The sequence below is a fragment of the Carassius gibelio genome, chromosome A5 (assembly GCF_023724105.1).
Source record: "Carassius gibelio isolate Cgi1373 ecotype wild population from Czech Republic chromosome A5, carGib1.2-hapl.c, whole genome shotgun sequence".
Lineage (NCBI taxonomy): Eukaryota > Metazoa > Chordata > Actinopteri > Cypriniformes > Cyprinidae > Carassius > Carassius gibelio.
In genome coordinates, this window is record NC_068375.1 from 11,744,339 (window position 1) to 11,771,396 (window position 27,058).

General features: G+C 37.1%; 1 protein-coding gene across 1 annotated transcript; it reads left to right on the plus strand.

Moving 5' to 3' along the window:
- The first annotated feature begins 389 nt into the window (after window positions 1-389).
- ntrk2b (neurotrophic tyrosine kinase, receptor, type 2b) lies at window positions 390-25,088 on the plus strand. The gene is made up of 18 exons (XM_052591753.1): window positions 390-923; window positions 2,506-2,580; window positions 2,668-2,739; window positions 2,820-2,888; window positions 2,987-3,132; window positions 3,246-3,397; window positions 7,850-7,985; window positions 11,071-11,385; window positions 11,502-11,519; window positions 12,156-12,173; window positions 12,308-12,336; window positions 13,137-13,236; window positions 13,954-14,142; window positions 15,853-15,983; window positions 16,102-16,274; window positions 16,743-16,983; window positions 20,096-20,254; window positions 20,378-25,088. The coding sequence occupies exons 1-18, from the start codon at window positions 718-720 to the stop codon at window positions 20,561-20,563; spliced, it is 2,415 nt and encodes an 804-aa protein (XP_052447713.1). The 5' UTR covers window positions 390-717; the 3' UTR covers window positions 20,564-25,088.
- Window positions 25,089-27,058: the final 1,970 nt, after the last annotated feature.

The following is a 27,058-nucleotide window of genomic DNA, read 5'->3' on the forward strand; positions in this document are numbered from 1 at the left end:
CATCTTGTGCGTCAAACAGCACGTCACACTCCGGTGATGGCTATTCATGAACTTGTGGTATTATTGAAAAAAGGGCACGATGGAAAAGCAACACGGGCAGCTCAGATTTAATTGGGGGAAAAAAAGAAAAAGAAAAACATCAAGTAATTTCCCAAATGACACGATAGAAAAACAATCTTTTATACAGCCTATATCGAGCATCCCCATTCCTGTCAACATACATCTGCCACCAAAGATCGCCCCATTGACAGCACAGGTGATCAATTATTGCCGATATGGCATCGCTGAGAGCATCTTTAACGTCCCCCTCCACATGTAATTACAGCGATGGCTGAGGGAGATGCGGTCGGTAATCAATAGGCGCTTGCAGGTACGCGCTGCTGCCTCTTCACACGCGCGCACACGCGCACCGTCTCGCTTGTTTTCTTACCCAGCGCTGAATGTGAGACGTCAGCGTCACCACCGCAGCCCGTAGACACACACAGCCTGCGGCCACACGTTTTTACGACCGACCGCGTCTGGAAGAAGCGAAGCCCGGATAGCGCAACATATTGGCAAGCGAACATTTCCCCGCTGCGTTATCACCTTTTCTAAGGAGACCAGATAAGGCCAATCCATGACAGTCTCGCGTCGCGCACAACGTCTTTGCGCATCCCACAGCAGCGGCGTCTCATCTCGGAATTGCTGAAAATACTATAAGACGTTACACGACGCCGAATGCACCGCGCTAGACCTGCTATGGTTCAAGGAATGGCTCGCTGGGGGTTGTGTGGGGTTTTATTCGGGCTGCTGAGGCTCAGCTCTGCTTGTCCTGTGTCGTGCTTTTGCAATGCCTCGAGGATCTCGTGTATCGATCAAGAACCAGGCATCGAGGATTTCCCTGTCTTGGTGCCGGAGTCCGACATGGAGAACATTACGGATATGTAAGTGGAGTGTTTTAGTGGAGAAATAAACCGGGAGACCTGCTCCCAGCTTCACGGATGCGTGAAAAAAACACGCGCGTGTTTGTGAGCGTGTGCGCGTGAGGAGTGTGTGGGTAGATTCCTCAATTCGTCGAGGGCCAAAATAAGTTTAGTGCACCGCTATTCCCTGACATCCACAACCTGCCACCGTTATGAACATCCGTGGAGTGCGCTACGATAATTCGGGGCGTGCGATTGCATGTGAGCTCTTGACATCAAACAAGAGCATTGCATGACAATGCAACAGACATTATGTGTCGTGTGTGTGAGAGAGAGGATGAGAGCGGTTGTAAAGGGTGGGGGCCACGGTAATAAGCAATAAGTTGGCGTTATAGCACATATAAAGCGTCTTTTTATGAAAACGGTCACTCGGAGAGGAATTTTGTGCGGCTGCTGACTCACCTCATCTGACTTTCTGTAGGCTACCAGAAGAGGGGAAAAAACAGACAACACTATCGGCTTACACCTAAATGTATAAATTGACCACATAACGCAATTAGATGCATATCGGTGAAGCTACAGCGTCCGCTTCATAGTGAACTGATGATCTGTTCTGCTCGAGTGCCTGCATTAGGTTGCACTGACAGACGAGCCGAGACCGTCAAATGGCTCGGTCTTGGGAAAAAAAATGCCTGCCGTGAGTGATACGCTAATAAACTGCTGTTATTTACAAATGCAATTAAGTTTTACGCGGACATTATTTCTTGAATCGGTTTGTATAGGTGAGTCGGGGAGTAGTCTAACGTGTCCGCAGAGCAATAGGCATCGGCGCCTACGCAAATATGTCACTCCGTTTCCACGACAACGGCTCACCGGACCCACTCTAGGCATGTGCGCGCTGTAGTGAAATCATGGCTTTTTCACGCGCACCTTTATTAACTTGTTCACATGGTGACGGTTCGATAAAGGAATTTCGAATTACTGTGCGTCTGTTTTAGCCTTCGCTGAAAACACAGTCTATTTGATATTTATTATCACTGAAACTCTAAATAGAAAGTGCTATGAAAGCATCACTTGAAGTACTTTGGAAAAACATACTATGTAAATGTTGCGGTGTTTTTTTTTTTTTCATTTTTTGCATACCCAATCAATTTAATCAGTTCCTTTTATTCAGCAAGGATTCATGCAATTGTGTCAATAAAAACTTTGTGACTTTCTATTCTTTGAACTTTCTGTGTAGAGAATATATATCATGATTATATTAAGCAGCACAACTGTAATCAACATTTATAATAATAACAAATATTTCTGGAGCACCAATTTAGCAAATTGGAATGATTTCTGAAGGATCGTGTTCAGCCTTACCTTCCCAGAAATAAATAAAATGTTCAATTACATTGTTATAATATTTATATAATGTGTATAATATTTCACAACGTTTTAACTGTATAGATTTGATAAAGTAAATGCAGCATTGGTGAGCATGAGACTTCTTGCAAAACATCAAAAAAATGTCACCGACCCCAAACTTTGGATGGTATTTTATCACAGTACTCTGTATTTATGTGCCTACTCTAACTAATCATTCCTTTCCATTTCACAGATACATCTCAAATCAAAAAAGGCTACTTACAATCAACGAGGACCATATGAAGTTCTACTCAAATCTCAGGAATTTGTGAGTATCTGATGTAAGGTCATGCTAAATGCTAATGAAACTTAATGAAACAGCAGAACTTATATGAACATATTCTGTCTCACACAGAACAGTGACCAATACTCACCTGACATATATATCTACGATGGCCTTCTTCAACAATTCCAAACTTCAATATCTGTGAGTCTTTTTCAATATTTTAATGTTCTATACTGCTATTCTTTAATTAAATTGAGTCTTCTTCTGTTCTCTATCTGTAGGAATCTCAGAGACAATAATTTATCAACACTCTCTTGGAGAGCACTTCGTAATTCAAACTTGTCGACTTTGTGAGTAAAAATTCTTACTCTTATGTACAGAGCTCTGTTTGTACAGCATACATAGAAAACATCTTTCTGTTCCTGAAGTCTGTCTGCATATGCTTTAGGTTGCTCTCTGGGAACCCTTTGCAATGTGAATGTAAGAACATCTGGATCAAAGTCTGGTTGGATGACAGTGAGAGAGAGGGGTTGCAGTGTCTACAGGAAGGAGGAAGAGCAAAAGCCCTCTCTAGACTCACTCTTAAATTATGCGGTAATGAAACTTAAACTATATTATATTTAACTTGGCTCTAAGTCACACAATTTGCAGTAAGAAGTATTAAAAGAATCGTTCTCAGAAACATGAAAATTCTGTCATTATTTCAGAATATCCACGTGTCGAGGTTATCCCTGCTGTTGTCAATCAAATGGCAGGAAGTGATGCTACAGTGATGTGTAGTGTGTCTGGAGCCCCGACCCCTGAGCTCTCCTGGAGCTTAAACTCCAGCGATCACCCTCCTCTCTCAACCAGCCATGAGGTAACACCCTGTTCACCTTTTAAGTAGAAAGCTAGTTCAGAAGAGCATATTGTTATTGTATATATGTATATTGAGCATATACATAGTGCTCTTGCTGTTTCTGCAGTATTCATATTTTGTGCATGCAAAATATGGCCGGAGGTTAAGAACATGTGGTTGACCTGCTATATTTGCTGAAATGTGCAGTGTTTAAACAAAACCCACTGTGCAGAACACTGTATCCCACAACAATACAATTCAGTCTAATACAATATTCATTTTCGAAAAACACAAAATACATATTTTTATGAAATCTAAGAGCTTTCTGTCTTTCCAATGAAAGTTAATTTCAGCAAAACTATGATGTTTCAAAAGTTCATGAAGAGATAAGATAAAGATTAAAAGTAATCCCTATGAATCAAGTGGGTTAGTCTTCAGTCTTCAGAAGACACACAATCACTTTATTTAATGAACAGATTTAATGTAGGCTTTTATTAATATATAAACATTGATTAACGCACATTGTCACGGCTGTGCTGGAGGGAAGAACTCAGAGACGTGGATCAGTGAAATAGACTTCTTTAATATAATCCAAACGGGGGGAACTCATACATGATGCGGCTGGAGACACACACACACACATGATAATGTAGACCCGACAAACACAGACTGCACAGACTGGGGCTAAATACACAGGATGATTTGGAAAACACAGGTGCATGGAATGACTAATTAAACTAAACGAGGACAGGAAGTTGACCGAATAAGGGAACACTAGAACAGAAACGGGCAAAACAGGTCCATAATCCTGACATATCACCCCTCCACCTGTCCTCGTGCCGAAGGCAACAACAACAAAGGGAGGCATGGGTAGGAACTTGGGAGGAGGACGAAGACCCGAGTCCAAGGAAGAGCCAAGAAGGAAACAGGAGGAGCCAGGGTATACCCAGGCCACAGTAGAGCTGACGGATGGAGGAGCCATGGAGGAGAGATGGCTACCGACTCCAGGGGGCCAGCCAATGATGACGGAGCAGGTGGCAGAGGAGCCCGAGGCGGAGACGTAGAGCCTATGAGCCAGGGCGACAGGGAGGATCCGGAGGACCAAGGCAGAACAGATCGCTCTGGTGAATGAAGCGGAGGCAGGCAACCAGAAATCTGCAGTGGAGCTGGAGCGACAGAGGACTGAGGAGGAGCTGAAGGGATGGAGGAGCCTGACAGAGCAGGAGGACCATGGTACAGCCAGAGGAGTGGAGTCCCGAGGCGACGGATTGTCGACGACAGACCAAGTGGAGGTGCCCGGTAGAGACAGTGAACTTATGGGCAATGACGGAGGCGAGGGACCTAGGATCCGAGGTGGAGCCACTTGGTCTACAGGCCAAGGTGGAGTTCGGAGTTGAGGGATTCATCAGCCATGGCGACGCTGGAGGATGACAGACCCGCGGGGCTTGCACCATGCAGATGGTGGGCTTAGTGCGAGTAGAGGGGCTGCCAGATGACAGCAGAGAAGAAGACAGGAGTTGGTGGGAGGGTGGCATTTGTAAGCCTCTGGGCTTTCAGGGCTGAACTCAGGAATGGGAGTCCTCTCTGGGCTTAACTTGGAAATAGGGGTGACAAAGGGCTCAGAGGAATGAGGGAGGAGAGGGGGGCAAATCGGCTTCCAGCTCCGTTTCCCAGTCTGTGAGGTTCCCCTCAAAGTCCAGCAGTCCCAGATGTATAATCAGCTCACCCTCAAGTAGTGTGAACGGGCTTCAACGTCAGGGGCGATCCTCCTCTCAGTCTTTGTGCTGGCTCATTGATCGAGCTGGGATTTGGCTCTCCATCATCGGGGGGCTCGGGCTGATGCTCCGCACTGTGGGGAGATGGTGAGCTGGGCTCTGGGTTGGGAGTGATTCTTGCGAGATCCTCCTCAGAACTGATGGTAAGCAGGTACGTGTTTTTCGTCAGTATCCACTCCACAAAGGTGGCAAACTCCTCTCGAGGACCATCTTCGGAGGATGGCGCTCTGCTCTTGGTGTTTAAACGTGCATCACAGAACGCACAGAGCATGTCATCCTGGTAGCTGGTGTTGTTAGCTAACAGCCGGAACAGTCTCGTATGGTCCTCAAGAGATCTGTACCCCTGCTCCAGCAGGAGGAGGAGGAGGAATTCGGGATGAATGAGTGAAATGGACTTCTTTGATATAATCTAAACAAGGGGAACACACACACACACGACAATGTAGACCCGACAAACACAGACTGCACAGACTGGGGTTAAATACACAGGATAATTGGGAAAACACATTATTAAACTAAACAAGGACAGGAACATGACCAAATAAGGGAACATCAGAACAGAAACAGTGGCAAAACAGGGGTGGATTTCCAAAAAGCAACTATGGTCACAAGTTCTGTCATTACCAATAGATTACAATGGAATTAACTTCCATAGTTAGCTAACGGAGCTTTTGGAAAACGCACCCCAGCTCCATAATCCTGACGCAATCTAGCTCTAGCACAAGAACAAACCTCACTGGTACTCACACGCCTTCTTTGATGTTATCTATGTATGTTTTATGTGTGAGTAAATGGCTAAATTAATCAGTTTATCAGGATTCATTAAAAATTTCTTCTTAACTTTTTTTTATAGTTGAAAGAAAATCTTTAGAATGACATGAGAGTTAATGATTGATCACAGAATGTTAATTTTTGGGTGAAAAACCCTTTAATTTCTCTATTTTTATATTTATTATTATTATTATTATTATTTAATAAAAATATTAAATGAGTAATTAAGTTTTGTGGGAAAAAAAGCTTAACTTTTCTATTTCAGAGATTATAACTAGATGCACTTATGTAATGTGATAATGCTAGTATTCTATTCTATTCTATATATATATATATATATATCTGCCATCCTCACATCAGTTTTAACCTCTCTACTTCTTACACCAGTTTTACACATTAAAGACACTTAAACACTTTTTAAACTCTCTATAGTATCTTATAATGTGCTTTCAAATATCATGATTGATTACAGGGCTGAAACTACAGATGCTTGACTCTAGCCAGCATTGTTTCCATTAATATTTAAAATGCTCACTATACTACTACATTAAAGGAGCCTTCACCGACGGTGAAAACAACAGCCTGTATGACAGATTACATACACTGAGGTGTAGAATAAGATCATGGGTTATTCAGCTTCAGTTAATAGCACTTTGTTCACCTGGGATGCTACTACATAATAAAAGAAGACTTGGGGCCCTATTTTAACGATCTAAACACAAAGTGTAAAGCACATGGCGCAGGTGCACTCAGGGCGTGTCCAAATCCACTTTTGTTATTTTAATGACAGAAAAACTGTCCGTGCACCGGGGCGAATTTTTGGAATGGGTTGTCCCTATCCTCTTAATAAGTAATGGGCATAACATTCAGTACACCAATCAGAGTGTCATCTCCCATTCCCTTTAAGAGCGAGATGCGCTCAAGCCATGGTGGATCACTATTTACATGGTGGAATACGGGGAACCGGACTGAAACTAACAACACACTTGCGCTGCGCCTTGCGTTGCATTGTGCCGGGTGTATGATAGGGCCCTAAGGCATGCAACACTAACTTCGTTAATCCTAACCCTGAGTATGGCAACCCACACAGTTTGGGCTAACGATTTTACAAGCAATATTTTTTTCTTGGCAGCCAATAAAATGAGAAGATGAATCCCATAGATTTACTTTGAAGAAGGAACCCAAGTCATGTCTGGAAAAAAGTGAAATTACGTAATTTCTTTAAAAGTGGATTTTTATTAAATTAAAATAATTTTTATATAAGAGCAAATAACACTCCCCATAGAAACAATAAAAAAACTATTATGTTTAAATACAATTTTGAATATTATTAAACAGTATGTGAATGTGCAGAACACACATTGGGTTTTATACATTTTCTGGTGTTTCTTTTTCTACTTTCATATTAGGTAATTTAGGTTTTGTTTATGGTGAAATTAAGTTGTAAAAGGCCCATAAAACATTATGTTGACCTAACACTGGCATTTTGGGTTATGTCTAAAGAAAACATGTAAAGTATGGCCTTTTTAATAAATTATCTTTTTACTTTTTATTTTTGGGTTAAAAAAAATGGGGATTGGAACCCAATTCGAGAATTTATATATATATATATATATATATATATATATATATATATATATATATATATATATATATATAGGCTGTGACAAGTTAGAGTTTATTTTGTTGATCCAAAAGTTTAATTTTATTTAGTGTACCAGAATATTAGAAAGTGAGGACCTTTTTTGACTTTGGTCAAGTAGGTAATGACTTAGAAATGACCTAGAGTACACTAGCACATGCATGCGTACAGTAGCAATGCCCTGGCAGCCACCCAGAACAGCCTAGCATCATGGTACTGAGTTTTGCATGGCAAATTCTTTTAAACACAATCAGATCAGATCAGAGCTGTGTTTTTTTCTTACAGATTTCTCACAAAATGGAGCTGCAGTCTATTCTGACTCTAAGTGGACTTTCACCTGATGACAACGGCCGAGAGCTCACCTGTAGTGCTGAGAACATTGTGGGCCAGACTGAGGCTTCAGTCCTTCTCAACATTCTTTGTAAGAAATCACAATGTGTTGTGTGGATTTGATTTGCATCGCTTTGACAGAATGAACCCCAAGTTAAGGTTCATTCCAATCCAAGCACAAATTGGTGGCTCATGATCAGTGGTGGACAAAGTACACAAATACTTTGCTTGATTTAAAGATGATTAAATATTTCTCTATACTTACATACTTATAAATGTATATGCACTCCTTTTGAATTTCCGAGCTGCAAGGACTACCTATTATTATTATTAATATTATTATTATTATTATATTATAATATTAATTATTTTTTATTTTTTGCAATTTAATGTGCTTCATCCTCATGCTCAAAAAACCTATTTTAAGAGATAGGGGTCTAATGTGCCAGCCACTCCGATATAATAGACCTAAAATAGGTTAGAGCTCAGTCTGACATTATTATGAATTATTAGTAGGATCATAATACTCTCAGTTCTTGGCTTATTTTGAGTCTCACAAGACCAGAACAGTGATTTGTTAGCTTTTTGGACTTGCTCGGACCAGATCATTAAATCAGAGTTATTAACCATTGCATATGGATCAGTCAATTACAGAAATGAATCATTCATTGTGAATTGTGAAGTTGTTCAACTGACTTAAAAAAAATAAAATAAAAATAAAATAATCAACTATTCATTATTCGTGAATTGGACATCACTCTTGGATCTCTGAGCAGGTCTTAATTTCTTCACTTAAAAAAAATACTCTGAAATGTAGTTAAACTAATTAAAAAATTAAATACTACAAAAATATACTTAAAAGAGTACAATTCTTTGTTACTCTCCACCACTAATCGCACAACACACCAAAAAATAAAATGTATAATCCATATAATCATGAATTAGTAGGATATCAAAGGTTTTGTGGCCAATAAAGCTTATTGTATTTTAGTGCAAACCCATCTGTCACTTGATAGAAGCAATCTGGATTTGGACAGGTTGTGAGACAACCTCATCTTTGAATACAATGAATGAAGACTATTCAAGGTGAAACAACTAAAACACAGTTTAGCAACTAATAAAAGCCCAAAGATTTCCTCTCCAACAAAAGCGAGAGGTTCCCAGAGTGTGTAGTCCCTTAGGACCATGATAAATGTTCAGATAAACACTTCATTACTTCTATAAAAATTAACAATGTAAAATAATTAGATAATTTTTGAGTTCTGCAATAGTGTAACAGGTTACTTGGTAGAACATGTCGTTATGTTCCCATATATAATACAATCCTAGTTTACTGAATTTAACAAATCTGGTTCATATTTACCAACATGATCATGAAAATATAGAACTCTGAACAATGAACAATGAACAATTACAAAATAAATAGAATATTCACACTACCGCAATAAACAATATTATTGAATGCAGGATTTAATCAGACATTTTTATGACTTTCCACATTTAAGAATAATTCTAAAGTCATCGAAACTAAGAAATAATACAGATGGAAGCAAAAATGCTTTACAAAACTAAATTGTATCTGAGTTTAAAAGTCACCACCCAACTGTATACAGCTCTGCACACTCTGGGCTTCCCTCAACCAAATCATGAGGCGCATCCTAATTTTAAACCTTATTTAAGGACACTAGTAGTCTTTTCTTCACAATCTGTTCCAATAGATTTTAAAAAATATATATATATAACTATACTTATATATAGAAGAGAGACTGATATGTAGGTATAGATTATTTTTTATGTAAAACTAATTTTGAAACAAGGGCCTTTAAAACCATAAAGAATAGAAGTTTAAGCTGAGTGCGTCCAAACTTGATACTTTAAGTAAAAATCACTGAACTGATCATTTCCCCACAATGTATTATTTTGGAGGTGGAATGTGTCTGTTCATCAGAGACGCAATTGACATCCTCCTAGAAGCTCAACTAATGATTCATGCCATTGAGCAGTCACATTCAAAAACATTGTAATGATTAATATTACCATCCTTTTCCTGTGATTTTTGAGTTTGGTCATTCTGACAAACTAGTAGGAGTTCAAACTGAATGGGAATGCGTCGAGGTTAGCTGCTTTCCCGGTTGGTTGAACTATTAGAAGCTTCTTAAGAGTTCAAGATACATTTGAAAATGTGCCACATGCTTAAGATTCAGGAAGTTTCCCCTCGAGCTATCCCATTAGTCTACTGGGCCTGACAAAACTCACATTGTTGCAAAAACTTTTCCCTCTTTCTTAATGGTAAGCTTTGAGTCTTTGAGTTGAATATACCTGTTTTATTTTGTGTAGTTAAAGGGGTAGTTAGTAATAAAATAAGTGAAGATAGTTTACTCACCCTCGTGTCATTTTTTGTCATACCCGGAACACAAAAACAATTGTTTAGGGGTCCAAACCGGTCTTTTTCATACAGCAAAACACAATACAGAGTCAGTAAGACTTTATTTTTTTATTTAAATCAATTAACATCCAGCACTTTCATTCAGCAAGAAAACATTAAGTTGTTTTCATGTTCATTTAAAAATGACAGAGTAAAGACTTTTACTCAAAACCTTTTTTATCATGATTTTCAAACTAATATAATAATAATATAATTGAGAATCAATGACTTTTGACTTCATTGACATCAAACATGGCTCAATTCATCATGAGGAGCAGTTTGGAAATGTTGCTGCATATAGTTTTGAACAATAAGAATTGTCATTTTTTTTGTGATTTACTCCTTTAACAATTCAGTTACTTTTTTATATGTACATTACACTTCTATATGTTATGCTCACATTAACGTTTCGTCTCCACCTGTCAGCGACAAATCAGTTAACAACCTCTGTCAACCCTTTTATCCATTTTACTTTCAGTTATGCATTGCATGTTTCTTCGTGTAGTTTTGTAATATTACGTTAAGCCTCTTCATTTCTTATCATTCTCTTGTATTTCTCACCCTAGAATCCCTCAATACTGCCCCTCCATTCCATGTGCTGTCGAACACTTTCCTTTCGTCAAACCACAGCGAAAGTTTCCACGTTCCTCTCGTTTACTCCTGTGCTACATCCTGTGATTACACTTCCTCTCCTCCTCCCCTCTTTCCTTCTCTCTCGTTCCTCTGCTCCTTCTTCTTTCTCCTGGGTCAGTTCCCCCTACTATCGTGCAGCTGTATCAGCCCGTGAGGAACCAGGACTGGTGCATCCCTTTCACTGTGATGGGCAACCCGAGGCCTGACCTGCACTGGTACCACGAGGGGAAGCTGCTGGAGGAGCAGCAGTACATCAGGACCGAAATCCATGAAATCACGGATACGGAGTACCACGGCTGTCTGCAGCTGGTCATTCCCACTCATATCCATAACGGCATCTACACGCTGGTGGCTAGCAATGAGTTCGGAGAGGACAGGGGAAACGTGACGGCACACTTCATGCACACACCTGATGAGGACCACTCAGGGACAGGTGGGCTTGGGTTTACTTGCATGGGTTTTTGTGTTTTTATTTATTTATTTATTATAAATATGACTGTTTATTAATGTGTACGAGCCAACATCTAAACATATTTTTGTTTTCCGCAGAGGGAATGTTTTATTACGGTAAGTTGTCTTGTGAAACACTGTTTTGGAGAATTAAAGCAAGCAAAATTTTAAATATTACAAAGTCAGCTGGATGAAACTTTATAAAGGAGCCTTCAGCCTAAAAAAAAAAGAAAAAATATACAATAATTTTATATATATATATATATATATATATATATATATATATATATATATATATATATATATATATATATATATATATATATATATATATATATATATGTTAGGACCTTGAAGATTTTTTGCATTGTGACAGTATTTTTCTTTGAAAACTAAGCACATTTTCTCACCAAATTCTTCATTACTGTATGTGAAAATATCTCATTCTTAATTGTATACCGAACTTATGGAAATCCTATTTGGATGCAATTATTTATTTTAAATCAATATTGTAAAGTTCAGTAAAAAAAAAAAAAAAAAAAAAAAAAAAGTATAGTTCTAAAAAAAGCTCTTATTTTCTAAATGCTGAATGTTATTTCTTGACACGTGACCTGGAAATTTCTGAATGGTTTTCATGAGATTCACCCAGCTGCTCTTTGTACCCCATTAAAAATATTGTGACATTTATAGAATGCTATTTATCTCTGGATAATCCATTTCCATTTTTATTTCCATTTGAATGATGTAACACAGACACAACATATAGTCCAGGTAAGTTTATTCTTCCCTTTATCACTCATGTACACATACATTACATGTATTTGTCCTTCAGGCTTTTATAGTTTTGAACTGCAATCCTTTCAATAGTACAATTTGTTTTATCTGCCTGTTTTTTTTTTTTAAAGATACCCCACCACCGGAGGAAAAAGTAGCGGTATGTACTGATTAAAGGAAAACTTTAAGTTAAATACATCTTAAGCTCTTTGGACAACATCTGTGGACTGCTGTTGATTTCTACAGAAAACTATTTGGACCCATTCATGAGTCTGTACTTACACTGGAAGCCAATGAAGGCAGAAATATGAAGCTGGTACTTTTGTTTAAGCACTTCAGTAAAAATAGTTTATTTGAGCTGTAAAGCTGTCTAAATCATTTTGGTTGAGGTGAGATGGATGAATATTTCCCCATAGACTTTCCTTGTAACCACAAATTGTTTTTGTTTGTTTTTACAAACTGAGAGACTAGACACCTTCTTTGGTCACACTTTATTTTAGGGTCCAATTCTCACTATTAACTAACCATTAACTATGACTTTTGCCTCAATTAACCCCTTATCTGCTGCTTATTAATAGTTAATAAGGTAGTTGTTAAGTTTAGGGTATTGTGTAGGATTATGGATGTCATGCATTATATGTACTTTATAAGCACTAATAAACAGCCAATATGCTAATAATAGACATGTTAATAAGCAACTAGTTATTAGTGTGAATTGGACCCTATACTAAAGTGTTACCCCTTCTTTTTCATGTAGTAATGGACAGCAGGCCACAGATACTGCTGACAGAGCTTAACAGATATTCACCAGCAATATTCTGATTTATTTATTATTGGACAGTTTCCATTTATGACAATATTTAAAGCAATCAATGTTAAAGCAAGCGATTTCTATTTGTAAGCGCCTTTCTTTGATACATTTTTTAGATTTACTGTATGACTGTATGATTTATATTCTAGGTCTATATAGTGGTTGGAATTGCAGGGGTTGCTTTAACTGGATGTATCCTGATGTTAGTTTTCCTCAAGTATGGCAGAAGCTCCAAATTTGGATTGAAAGGTAAGTGCACCAATTTATCTTTTCACTTCTGTTGAAGATGTGTTTGTAAGATGTAAGTACTTCTGATAAGCATTGTTTTAACAAAAGTTTTAGCAAATGCACAAGTCTGTCTACATTCTGATTTGGAACACCCAAATAAAAAAATCCTGGCCTGCATTTTTCTTTTTTTTTTCTAGTTGAATATCTAGTTTCCCTTATGAAACAAAAATATATTGCAGTATTTCAGAAAATATCATGTAATATATTAGGCATATATTCTCATATACATTTATTTTTTCCAATATATTGCAATATATTGAAAGCGGCAATCATTTGTATATTTTGCAATATATTATATAATATATGTATCATCAATATATTATTAAATGTATTCAAATATATAAAATATTAGAAAATAAAAAGGTTAAATTATATATTACAATATATCACAATATATTTTAAGAAATATATTGGTAAATATATTTTCCTTTCGTAAGGGTTTACTATGAAATAAGTCACATTATGAAAGTAAAAGCTGATAACATCATCTAATGCTTTAACATACAGTATCCCATAAAAATATAGAATAATATGAATTTTAACAACAATATCAGTTGCACCTTATAAATAAAAGTCATTGTTATTGTTTCCTCTCTCATAGCAATGCCTTCAGCACAACTGCATGTATATTCATGTGAATTCCTATTATTTCTATTTTGTGATTACTGTCTCTCCCAGGCTCTTCCTCCGTCATCAGTAATGACGATGACTCTGCCAGCCCCCTCCACCATGTTTCCAACGGCAACAACACGCCGTCCTCATCGGAGATGGGCCCAGATGCCGTTATTATCGGAATGACAAAGATTCCAGTCATCGAGAACCCCCAGTACTTCCGCAACCCCGGCAGCCTACTGAAATCGGACACTTGTGAGTTGCCGTCGCTGGCCCTACTCCATCTGCCCAAATAGACTTCAGCCTAGGTTGCCACTGGTCAGTTGTCATAGTAACCTCCCCTTCTATCACCATGGCGATGATATCAAGGGTGGCTGACGCTGTGTAACTTAATCACTGTTGGACTTCAGATCTATCTGCAAGCTTTTTTCATTGAAATTAATTTACATTTGAGGATCTGTAAAGTTTACCAACACCTGATGGACTATTAGTGGTGTTTGCTATAGCACGCATCCGGTACATTTAGGGTTAAGTCAGTGGGAAAGCAAAATTGATCCTGTTTATTTAGTTTTTTGCTGGTGTTATTATGATTGTTAATCCATGCATACATATATATTGACCTCTAAGCTATATTAAATCAAAAATTTTTATAACTTGCCCTTTCTATGATATGACTCACTCTACTGATGTATATGAGGGTTTATAAATGTTAACTTAAACTAAAATAACAACTTAATATAAACTATATAAACATATTTATATATGTTTCCAATCATCAAAACAATGAAAGTTTAATACAACTTATGTGTTAAAAAAAAAATTATAATAAAATAAATAACACACACACAAACACACACACACATATATATATATATATATCTGAGCAAAAAGTAGTGATTCATCCATATAACAAAAATCTTGTCAGGCATATTTTAAACAAGAATCATTAGATGACATTAAAAGACATTAAAGGATCACAGTGTAGCATTAAAATACTAATTAATTGTGATTTAAAATCTTTACCAATCTTTGTAAGCAGGTAATCGGGTAATCGGTTTGAAATGTAAATACATAAATTTGAACATAAATACATCTGTTGCGCTAATAGACAATGGAACATTATTTCACCTAAATTTTGACATTTTATTTTTCACAAAACTTATTTGACACATTAAAGTAGATACTTTACTTTAAAATGCTTTCTGTGTATATAAAATCCCTTTTGCAATTTTAATTTGATTTGAAAACATCTTGTCTTTGAACCATATATATATATATATATATATATATATATATATATATATATACAGAGAGAGAGAGAGAGATTTATACATAATCGGAAAGTTTATATTTATAGTTTATATTATAAGTTAATATTAGGTTGAGATACAACTATTTGAAAATGAGAGTGAAAAAAATCCCAATCTGAGAAAATCACCTTTAAAGTTGTCCAAATCAAGTTCTTAGCAATGCATATTACTAATCACAAAATAAGTTTTGATATATTTACAGTAGGAAATTTACAAAATATTTTAATGGAACATGATTTTTGCTTAATATCTTAATGATTTTTGGTATAAAAGACAAAACCCATACAATGTTTTTTTTAGCTATTACTACAAATATACCCCAGTGATTTAACACGGGTTTTGTGGTCCAGGGTCACACATACACACACAGACACACACACACACACACACACACACACACACACACACACACACACACACACACATACACATGATTAAAAGAGGAACCCAAAACCAGAATATTCAGCAGGCAGCCACCTAAAACACCCTAACAATAGCGTTGCAACATTCAAAAAAAATAACCACTCAGTACCCCTTAGTGACCACAAAATAACACCCTGACAGATGCACACAATGCCCTAGCTTTTGTATGAACAAACACCACTCAAATGTTTTCTGAATCTAATTTTAACTATGAGTTTTCCTTGTTTTGCAGTCGTCCAACATATAAAGCGTCACAATATTCTGCTAAAGAGAGAGCTTGGAGAAGGGGCTTTTGGGAAAGTGTTCTTGGCTGAATGTTACAACTTGTCTCCTGACCAAGAGAAGATATTGGTGGCTGTTAAGGTATGGTGCATTTACACGACAAACAGTAAAGTGGATTATGAACAGTTTACGTTTTGGCTACAAAATGAGACTTTAGGTATTTCTGTAAAAAAAAAGAGCACACTTTTTTATCTCACAGACCCTGAAAGAAGCCAGCGAAAGTGGGCGAGCAGACTTCTACCGAGAGGCCGAGCTCCTGACCAACCTGCAGCATGAGCACATTGTCAAGTTTTATGGCGTGTGTGTAGAAAGCGACCCTCTCATCATGGTGTTTGAGTATATGAAACATGGAGACCTCAACAGATTTCTCAGGTTTACCTTTTTTAAACATTGATGTTTAAGGCAAGGTCTGGGTTAAATACACCCAAGATAGTTCAAACCAAAAACTGCTATCATTCACCCTCATGTCTTTCCAAACCTGTATGACTTTTGTTCTCATAGTGCAAGTTAGTGGGGTCTAAAACAACACCTCTCCAAATAAACAGACACTTTTTCAAAATGTCATCTTGCAGTGTGCTGCTGCTGCTGATGATGCAGAAGAAAAAGTCATACAGCTTTTTAATGACAAACAAAAATATGTCTACAGCAGTAAAAGCTCACAATAAAAAGCAGTTGTTCATTCTGTAAAGTTTTAAGCTGTAAGTTGAAAGGCTGAATATAGCTTTACATGGTTAGTCACACAGTCCTTTAGCTATACTTTTTAAACATTAAGCAAAATGTGTTTGTGTGTTGTCTGCTTTCTGAGTTTTACACATGCTGTTCCCGTACTCTCTCTTACAGGGCTCATGGTCCAGATGCGGTGCTGATGGCAGACGGACAGCACAGTTTGCTGGTGGAGTTAACCCAGCCTCAGATGCTGCACATTGCTCAGCAGATAGCAGCAGGCATGGTGTATCTGGCCTCCCAGCATTTTGTGCACAGAGACCTGGCCACACGCAACTGCCTGGTGGGAGAGAACCTGCTTGTCAAGATAGGAGACTTCGGCATGTCCAGAGATGTGTACAGCACCGACTACTACAGGGTAAGCGTCTGTCACCTTGGAAGTGTCCGTATCACAGTGGCAACCCAAAATCTACTACAGTTGTCTTATTTAATTTGAAATCTGAATGCATAACTACATTATGGAGGATTTTACTAAAATTACATATCATACAGTAATGGAACTATTATATAATAGGAAATATAGATGGTAAACTCCTTTAAACAAACACTATGACGGCATTAGCCACCATATGCATCGAGGAGACAGCGGCTGGTTCTTAAATTGAACATTTGTACGTGATAACATCTATCAATCATGAATATGTGTTTACATTTTAGATTCAAAGTAAAATAATTTTGGCACTGGAATGCATTTATTGCATGCATGTTTGCTTATGAATATTGACCATTCTCTTTCAGTAAACGAAAATATGTTGAATAAAGTTGTTGGTTTAATTAAGTGTTAAAGCAAAAAAGCCGCTATTTGTGGTGTTACATTACTTAGAAAGCACCAAACAAAAGGAAAGACTGTTTTCTAAGAAAACTTTTGAGATAATTTGAGAACAGTTTGAGTTGCAATGTCGTGCAGCCGAAATAAACATATTGCAATTGCATTTGTTGCCACTAAAAGTTACACACTACAGCTGTTAGTGTTCAGAATCAAATCTGAAAAGATTACAGATATGTATGATATATTTTCACCGGTTGCTCAAACCAAGAAGGTGAACACAGGAAATCTCTTGAGAAACCACTGAAAATAAAGCAAAAGGCAGTTTGTTTATGTCCATAATGGATAATATAACTGATATACTGTTATTATGGTTTATTATGTCTATTTAAATGTAGGCATCTGAACAGCTGATTAAATACTGTCAATTTGAAAGTGCCTCAGAAACCATCAGTTCCCCACAGCGAGTTCTTCCAGAAAAAGCCCAGACCATCTGACACTCAAGGGCTCTCCCAAACCTGCATGCTGCCAACACAGCCGGAAACACTCTGCTGTGTCAGCAGCGTGTGTGTGTGTGAGAGAGAGAGAGATGAAGGAATATCAGCTTCCTCTGCCATATAGCAATAGAAAAAAACATTGCATGATCACCAGGAATCCTGCAGAGCAATGTCAGGTGATGAGTTCAATGTTTTGCAAGAATGGTATTGTGGCACTGCATTAGTTTTACGCACCTTTTTATGCTGTAAAGAACCCATATGCTCAACCTGAGGTTGGATGAAGTGTCTCCCACTTACACAAGACTGATACACTGATTTTCAGTATCACAATTACTAGTCTTCTGGTCTTGAATAGGTGGAAAGTTCATTGAGCTAAAATAAACTCCAGAGCAGAGCATTGTGCTGTATGCACAGAAAATGTCCATATTCCAACTCTTCTGAAACAACACAAGGGTGATTAAATATGAATGTTTTTTTTTATGGGGGGGGGGGGGGGGGGGGGGGTATTGTGGTTGCACTTTATTTTATAGTATGCATATAATTGGGTTTAAGATTTGCTTCAAGGGTAGTAACCTAATTATCATCCAGTTATTGAAATTACTATAGTCCAAACACAGTATTGACACTACTGTAAAAACCATTGGGTTGGTAAGATAGTTTGATGTTTTGGAAAGTTTTTATGCTCACCAAGGCTGCATTTCTTCAATCAAAAATACAGTAAAACAGTAATATTGTGAAATATTATGACAACTATTTTAATCTATTTCAAGATGCAGTTTATTCCTGTGATGCAAAGCTGAATTTTCAGCAGCTATAGTCCAGTCTTCAGTGTCACATGATCCTTCACAAATCACTCTAATATTCTGAGTCACAGTTGTGCTGCATATTTTTGTGACTTTTTTTGAGGATTGTGCAATTAACACTATACGATGCTGCAGTGTGTCTGTGCTGGATCTGCATTTGTTGGGTCTTGTACTATATATATATATATATATGTATGTGTGTGTGTGTGTGTGTGTGTGTGTGTATCAGTTGATTTATTTTTGCTGCATCCTTTCTGAATAACAATTAAAATAAGAAAGAAAAAAAAAAAGTAATGACCACAAAATTTTGAGTGGTAGCGTACATGGAGAAAATGATGGTACTGTATAGATTGCACAAGTACTACCAATATTTCGGTTGCACTTTATTTTACAGTACGTGTACTAACATGTACTAATAGTGTACTTACAGTGTATTTATCTAAGAAAGTTCTGGTAACACAAGGTAACTACATGGGGTAGGGTTAGGTTTAGGGGTAGGTTCAGGGTTAGTACCTAGTTATTACATAGTTATTGTAATTACTATAATAAGTACATAGTATGTAGATGAGGAACAGGACTGTAAAATAAAGTGCTACCATTTGTGCAAAATAATGCGGTTTGAAAAATGTATGTCTGTTATCAGTGTATTAATAGATGCTGATGACGGAACATTGCAACACTGTAATATGCCGAATAAAAGAATTAGGGATGCACTAATATAAAAAAAACAATAATTATTTTCATATTATGACCAGTAAATGACCAGAATTGTACTATCTATATTATTCAGTTTGAATAAATGAAAAATAGAGCACCAAAAACTAAAATAAATCATTGAAAATGCTGATGATCAGTTTGAAAAATGAAACATTCATTTTGAAATCTGTAAAAAAAAATAAAAAAAAAAAAAAAAAAAAGAGGAAGAGATTATATTTAACAATAATAAATCAGTGTTTTTAAAAACGGTGATATTTTACAATAAGTTTCTTTAACATTAGTTTAACATGAACTAAGAATGAACAATACTTCTAAAGCATTTATTAATCTTAGTTGATGTTCATATCAACATATACTAATGCATTATTAAAAGCTAAATTATGTTTGTTAACAGTAATCCACTGTGAATTAACAAACTAACATTGAATGAATGTATTTTCATCAACTGACATTAACAAAGATTGTTTTTTCATGTTAGTTAATACAAAACCGTATTGTAAAACGTTACCGTATTAATAATATTAATATTATGGTACTAATAATCCCTAAAAATTATTTACTTTGCACATTATGGAGTCTGCGCATTAAAATGGTACTGAAATGACTAGTAACTGAAATGGTAGGAGATAGATTAAATAAGTGCGTGTGCTTCTACCAATCAGTGTTCATCTGTATCTTTGATCTCAGGTGGGTGGTCACACCATGCTGCCCATCCGCTGGATGCCCCCCGAGAGCATCATGTACAGGAGATTCACCACAGAGAGTGACGTGTGGAGTTTGGGTGTGGTCCTCTGGGAAATATTCACATATGGCAAACAACCCTGGTACCAGCTCTCAAACAACGAGGTAAGACACATCAGACCAGTCGTAACCAGTTTTTACCTTGTAAAAATGGCTCTTTCTAGGCAAACCGATGCAGCCGTACGGTGTTCGGTTGTCATTCTGGACTGTTTCTGCTGCCTCCTGCAGGTGATCGAGTGTATCACACAGGGTCGGGTGTTGCAGAGACCTCGTACTTGTCCCAAAGAGGTGTATGACCTGATGCTGGGCTGCTGGCAGAGGGAGCCCTACATGAGACTCAACATCAAAGAAATCCACAACCTGCTCCAGAGCCTGGCCAAGGCCTCGCCTGTGTACTTGGACATCCTGGGCTGATTCGTTTGCCAGTATGGGTGTGTAATTGTTAGCGAGAAAAAGTGTGTGTGAATGTGTGGTATAAAAGGAGTAAGGGATGGTTTCGATTTGAATGAGTGATTGAATATAGATGTGTGTGTTCATAAAAATGGCTTGTGCTTCAGCCTTCTCACCACATAGACTAAAGGCCTTAAAGCTTTGAGTTCTTTCCACATCTGGACATGTCCATATCTGTCGAGCATCACTATGTTTTCTAAAAACCTCAAAAGGTCTACAAATTGTTGTAAATATGCGTCAGAGACTATGTAGACCCTTTGTTTAACAACCTTTTTGAAAAAGGTCATTCGGTGTAGGAGAGTTTATGTGTTTTTTACTTTTACCATTTGTTTTATCGAGATGGACAGAATTCGGACTTGATGAGGACCCAGTCATTAGCACAACGCTGTCAAAGCCCTGGCGACATTCTGGCAGACTTTACGCAAATCGCAATACTATTTATACCGCAAACGATCGAGTAACAATCATGGAACTGCCAGATTCATGTTTCTTTTTTTCTTTTTTTTTACACATCTGATCTAATTTTAGACTAATCTGTGCCAAGTTTTGATGTCTAATGCTGAGGTCGATGAAAGGCGTTTTTGGACATGACTGTGCGCCCCATCTTACTCAGTGCAAACTTTGTAATAGAAGCACAGCGACAGACTTTTTTTTTTCCTTTGGAAGAGGCTTGAGGTTGGACACGGTGTTCGGAGTCAGCACAGAGGCGAAGTCACCATGCAGTGGCACTGAAGTATTTCCTCAGACTTTCTTTGGCTCCCTGGCCATATGCGCTGAAGTTCGGATTCAAAGAGCACTTGTCTTTCTAACTGGGGATCGAAGAGCAATGAGAGAGATGTTGTTCTTGTGTCAGTCAGTGGTAAGAGTCATTTTTAACTTTAGGGTGCTTACACACTATAAAACACTCTTGAGGGAATGCTTAATTAATTGAAATGTGCAAGAGGGTGTGGAAAGAGCCGGACTGGATAATTCATCCAGGATATTTCCCTGCCTTCGGCTCGAGACGCTGAGATAGTTTCCAGGATCCCTACGACTCTACATCGAGCAAGCGGTTTTGGGTTACGAATGGATGGAAAGAACCAGGACTGTTTGAGGCCCTGTTTACAAGTGCGTTTTCGTTTTAATACGCATAACTTTTGCTACGTTTACGCCTGTCGTTTACAGTACTCCGGTGTTTTCGACACTCGAAAACTGAGACTTATGAAAATGCTGCAGACCCCGTTTTAGATCAAAAACTCTGGGGTTGCGTTTCAGTGTAAACAGACCAAACCGGAGACTTTTGAAAACGATGGCGTGGCTGCCCATGTGATCTCTGCGTATCCTTGATGACTGTGTAACCGTATCATGTCTCTTGTCGAGCATGTCGCTGTATTTGTTTTGGCTCGATTCCCAATCGACATTTTCGTCCGCCTTTTAATCATTAGTGAGTAACAATTCCACCTCATCATCTGTCCACACAAAGACGTCGTTGCCATCATGCTCAGTGTTGAACCTGCCAGTGACTAACAACTGACTTCTTGTTTACACTTTTACGTGCATGCCCAGTGCGGATCGTTTTAATTCTAAAACACCATTTTAAAACGACAACGCACTAGTGTAAACTAAAAAAAAACGCGCTAGTGATTTCTGAAAGCACAACCGGACCCAGTTCCCTGGGACTCTCAGTAGATCCCTACATCAGAGTGCATTCCAGCCAGTACAAGTACAAATTCCCTCCACTATTGGTCACATAACGGAGCATCGAAATCGACGAATTCCCTGCATTCTTTGACATAGCGCGAACTAGTGTGTAGGCACCCTTAATTGTTGTCATGTTGCAATTTGAAGGACTTTGCCTTTGCGAAGACTGAAGATTTCTTTCTTACCTGTTCCTGGGAAGTGTATCCATAGATGTTGTCCATAACACAACAGGCCTGCCTGAACAGCTGGATTTCATTTGATCTCGGATTATTCATTATTATCTGTTTATGTATCAACTGCTAAATAATATGTGTATGTGATAATCAATGATGGATTTGTTGTGATGTATTGTGGGCCGTTTCAAAGCGATGGGCTTGGTGGGCACTGTGAAGTGAATGTTCATGTGAGAATGACTCGAGTCGGACTGTCCCTGAGGTCACAACAGGAAGACCCTATGAAGGGACCATCCCGATTCAACCTGTGTTTCAACCCCACCAGACAAGATACCAGAGGAGGACGACTGCCAACCAACAGGCTTCATTTAGACTACAAAAGACTGAAACTGTCAGTATTATATGACATCGTACATTGCATTCAGAGAGTATTCAGACACCTTCATTTTTTTATTTTTTTCGCATTTTGCTGTAGCCTTATGCTAAAACGTGTTTCAAAACAACTCTAAACAACTCTTGCATTATCTTGTCTGTGCTTAGAGTCACTGGACCTGTCTGAGGTCTGGAGTGCTTTGGACCAGGTTTTCATTAATGATAGCCCTATATTCAGTTTTCCTTCCAGCTTGATCATAAGTTGCCCAGTCCATGCTGTTGAAAATCACCTCCACTTCTTCACCGGTGGGATGGCATTGCTTAATTTGAATCTGTTAAGGGGTAGGGAGTTTAGATTGACGTGAAGGTCACATTTACCATTCTGCAAATTTTCACAGGTGAAATCCACTCATTTCAATAGGAATTTCGCATGATTTCTTCACGTAGATTTCGCCACATGGACCCAGAACATGGAAAATCTGTGTGCATGAAAATTTTGCTGAAAAAATGAAAACATCTGAATACTTTCTGAATCCATTATAATTATTTCCTTAGTGGTGTTTGCAAAGGTAAGCGTCACAGATACTGTCGTTTATACTTAGGGCTTACGTGAATATTACACACAGTACATATTCGATTCACTTGTATCTGTAAAACCAGACCGGTCGAAAAACAAAATCTCGTCAAGTTTCTCAACCTGACTATCATTACTGTTGACTAAATCCAGGGCTACAGTATTCGACTTGTCCTCCTCTGTGGGAGAAAATGTTTTTTCTTAATTCAGATCGACGCGGGCTCTTTGTGGGCCCCAGCAACACATTTAGCACCAACTTGCTGATTCTTCAGGGTGTGAAGTACTGGAGATGTGTTGCTTTGAATGCATCTGTATATATGCAATTACACTGTAAATATACATGAGCAGGATCAATCATTCTTTGTACACTGATGTCAAATTCTTTCCAAACAGTACATTGGCAGGACCTACTTTTAACAGCCGACTTCACGAGTTGTCGAACAGCGTCCAATCAAGTCAAGTGTCGGTCATTATGGTCATGATCTTTTGAGCAGTGACTTGTGACCTCTTAGAGCTTTGCACTTTCTTTATAGATGTACTGCTCATATTTTTGTAGTTTTCACCCTACAATTGTAAGCGCTGCAAAAAAAAAAAAAAAAAAAAAAGGAAAAAGAAAATGCACTGAGAGAGGTTATTTACATTGAAGGGGGTTATTTGCTAATGTTACAGATATCGGAGAAATGTATTCAGTCAGTTATGCTAAACAATTTTTCTTGTGTTGTGGCAGACTGACTATGTGAAGACTTTATTGATCAAACATGGCTTTTTTTTGTTTTTTTTGCTATACAGAATTCTGTGTGTTGTAATAGCCAGCCGTACTTTATAATCCATTCTGTACAGTTCTAATAGATGTCTATATAAATGGTATGTTCTCTCTATATATTCGGTTTCAAACAGGCATCGTGTCAAATGTGTGACATTATAAAGGGAAGAAAAACATCTCATGGGCCTCTGGCAATATGTGAGTGTAAATACAGGTTATTATGCGTGACAAGTTCTTTTTCCTGTGGTTGTTCATCATAAAAATACAATGCAATTATTATTATTTTATTTTATCTGTAATTGATCAACTAGCCCTTTCCCCTGTGTAGTAAATAATTCAATGTTTTTTGTTTTGTTTTTTTAACTGAGGGTTGATTCATGTCCAGGGGGAAAGTGCCAAGAGAAGCCCCATCCTCTTTTGATTTCTGGAAAGCTCTTATCATTGTATATGAATGAAGAACTGTGACTGAGTACTGGAACACTGTTTATGCATTATTTTGTAAGGCAAGATTTTATGCTCCACTGGGTGTATCTCACTTAAAAAGTGTCGAGAAATGTCCGGGTCAGCCCAAAATCAAAAGAGAACAAATACATGAGAAGAAAATAGGCCTATTTAAGGTCAATTAAGTTTGGTATTTATATTATATAGTATTATATTTTGGGATGAAATAGAACCTGGACATTTCGTTGTGAAACGCAGCTGTTAAGGTAACTGGAATTTGACATTTATGTTCCCCTTTCTTTTATTTGTTTAGCTGGATCACTGGTTGTGAGTGAATGTGTGTGTGTGTGCTCCCGGCGGACTCAAACTCTCACGGCTTTAGGTGTCAGTACTCTATGCTTGTGCATCCTGTGAGAAGCTTCTCTGCAGTCAGTGGAAATGTTCCTTGTAATACTGTGCATTTAATAAAAGTGGTATGTCTTACAACATTGTTCAGAATGTTCCAAAGTATATTCAGAACTTTAAAAGTGCACCAAATAAACACATACACACATACACACACAGGCCCTGTGTGTGTGTGTATACAAATACATACATATATACACACACATATATAGAGAGAGAGAGAGAGAGAGAGAGAGGGCAAGCTGGGTAGATTTATCAGTAAATCCATTACTGATTCCAAATTACATGACAAATATTGTAGTTTGTAATGTAATCCGTAGCTTTACACATTTTAGGTAATATAATCGGATATACTTAACTTTTAGATAACTTTTAATCTAATTTATCACATTGATTTAAACAGGCTAATCTTGTACTATATTTACATAAAATGTGTTAAATGTTAAAATTAAAATAATTAAACATTTTAAATGGAAATAATTTTAAAATATCAAAATCTAACACTTATTGAGATAAGATACTTTATTAGTTTGTTTGTCATGTGAGAGAACCGTGAATATGAAAATGTGTTAATTATTAAGTTATTACCAGTACTCTAAAATATCAAGGGTAACCTGAAATATGTATTACGTGAAAGGGATTCAGATGACAAAAAAATTGTAATACAAATAAAATGGTTTAAGATTACATATAATCTGCATTACATAGAAGAAATATTTCAATCTGTGCCTTTTAATGTGTTTGAAAGAGAAAAGCCTTTAAAAAGACATTTATACATGGTTGACTACTCTTAATTATTCAAATTAAAACTAATGTGTCAGTAATTGATGCAATGTTGAAATGTTAAGGAAACACTTAAAATAATTTTTTGTAAATGCAGTGGTCAAATGACGTGTGGCCTCTCAGTTTTCTGTGTAATGAAAAAAAAAATATTAAGAAACGGAAAAGAATTATGGAAAATCAATAAATGTATTAATATATTAATCAATGAATTTATATATATTGTGTGAATAACATGTAATCAATAAAAAATTAACTGTATTCTGATTTGGAGTCTTTTCAAATGCAATTTAATCTAATTACAAGTACACACACACACATTTAAGGACATTAACTTGAAAGGCTGCATTTATTTGATCAAAAATACAGTAGAAACAATAATATTGTAAAATCTAGTTTTAAAATCACTTTTTTTTTATTCTGTTCTATGTGAATTTATTAAAAAACTAATTACTCCTGCGATGGCAAAGCTGAATTTTTAGCAGCCATAACTTCAGCGTCACATGATTTTACAGAAGTTTTTAAATTAACTCTTAGATAGGAAAGGAAATGTAAAATGTATTGTAAATGTATTCATTAACATTTAGTCATTTAGCAGACGCTTTTATCCAAAGCGACTTATAAATGAGGATTATTAGTATTAATATTAGTATTGGAGGAACAAAACATTCAAGCGCAAAACACTTAACATTTTTTTTTTAAATGTCAGTTCTGATCAATTTAACGCATCCATGCTGTATGAAAGTATTAGCTTCTTTTAAATAAATAAACATAACTATAACATCACTGACTCTAAAATGTAGTATATAGTATTTACGTACATACACATTTATTTACATATTTATTTTAGTTTTTTTGTGTACTTATAAATTCTCAGATTTTTTTCTCCATTCTATTTTTATGACAGTGAAGGAAGGCTTTGTATTATGTAGTTGCTCACAAAGGGTTATTTTAGTAGAAAGGCCACTTCACATAAGGCATGAAAGGCATCCCAAGGCTAATATTTATGTCTAACAATAGCCAGTGACTGGGCCAGCTGCTCCAAACCAAGGCACGATTCTCAAAGTCAATCCATAGTAGCTGGGACTGAATTTCTTGTGGCTTTTTGAGGCTTGAGAGCTGTACTATTAGCTGTGTTCATGATAGCCTGTGATGATCACAGCTTTTTTTATTATTTTTTTTTGCCTTAAAGCAGCAGCTTAATATCATAAAGTTTTTGTTTTTTTTCGTTAAAGCAGTAGTTCAACCAATAATGAAACTTTGCTGAAAAT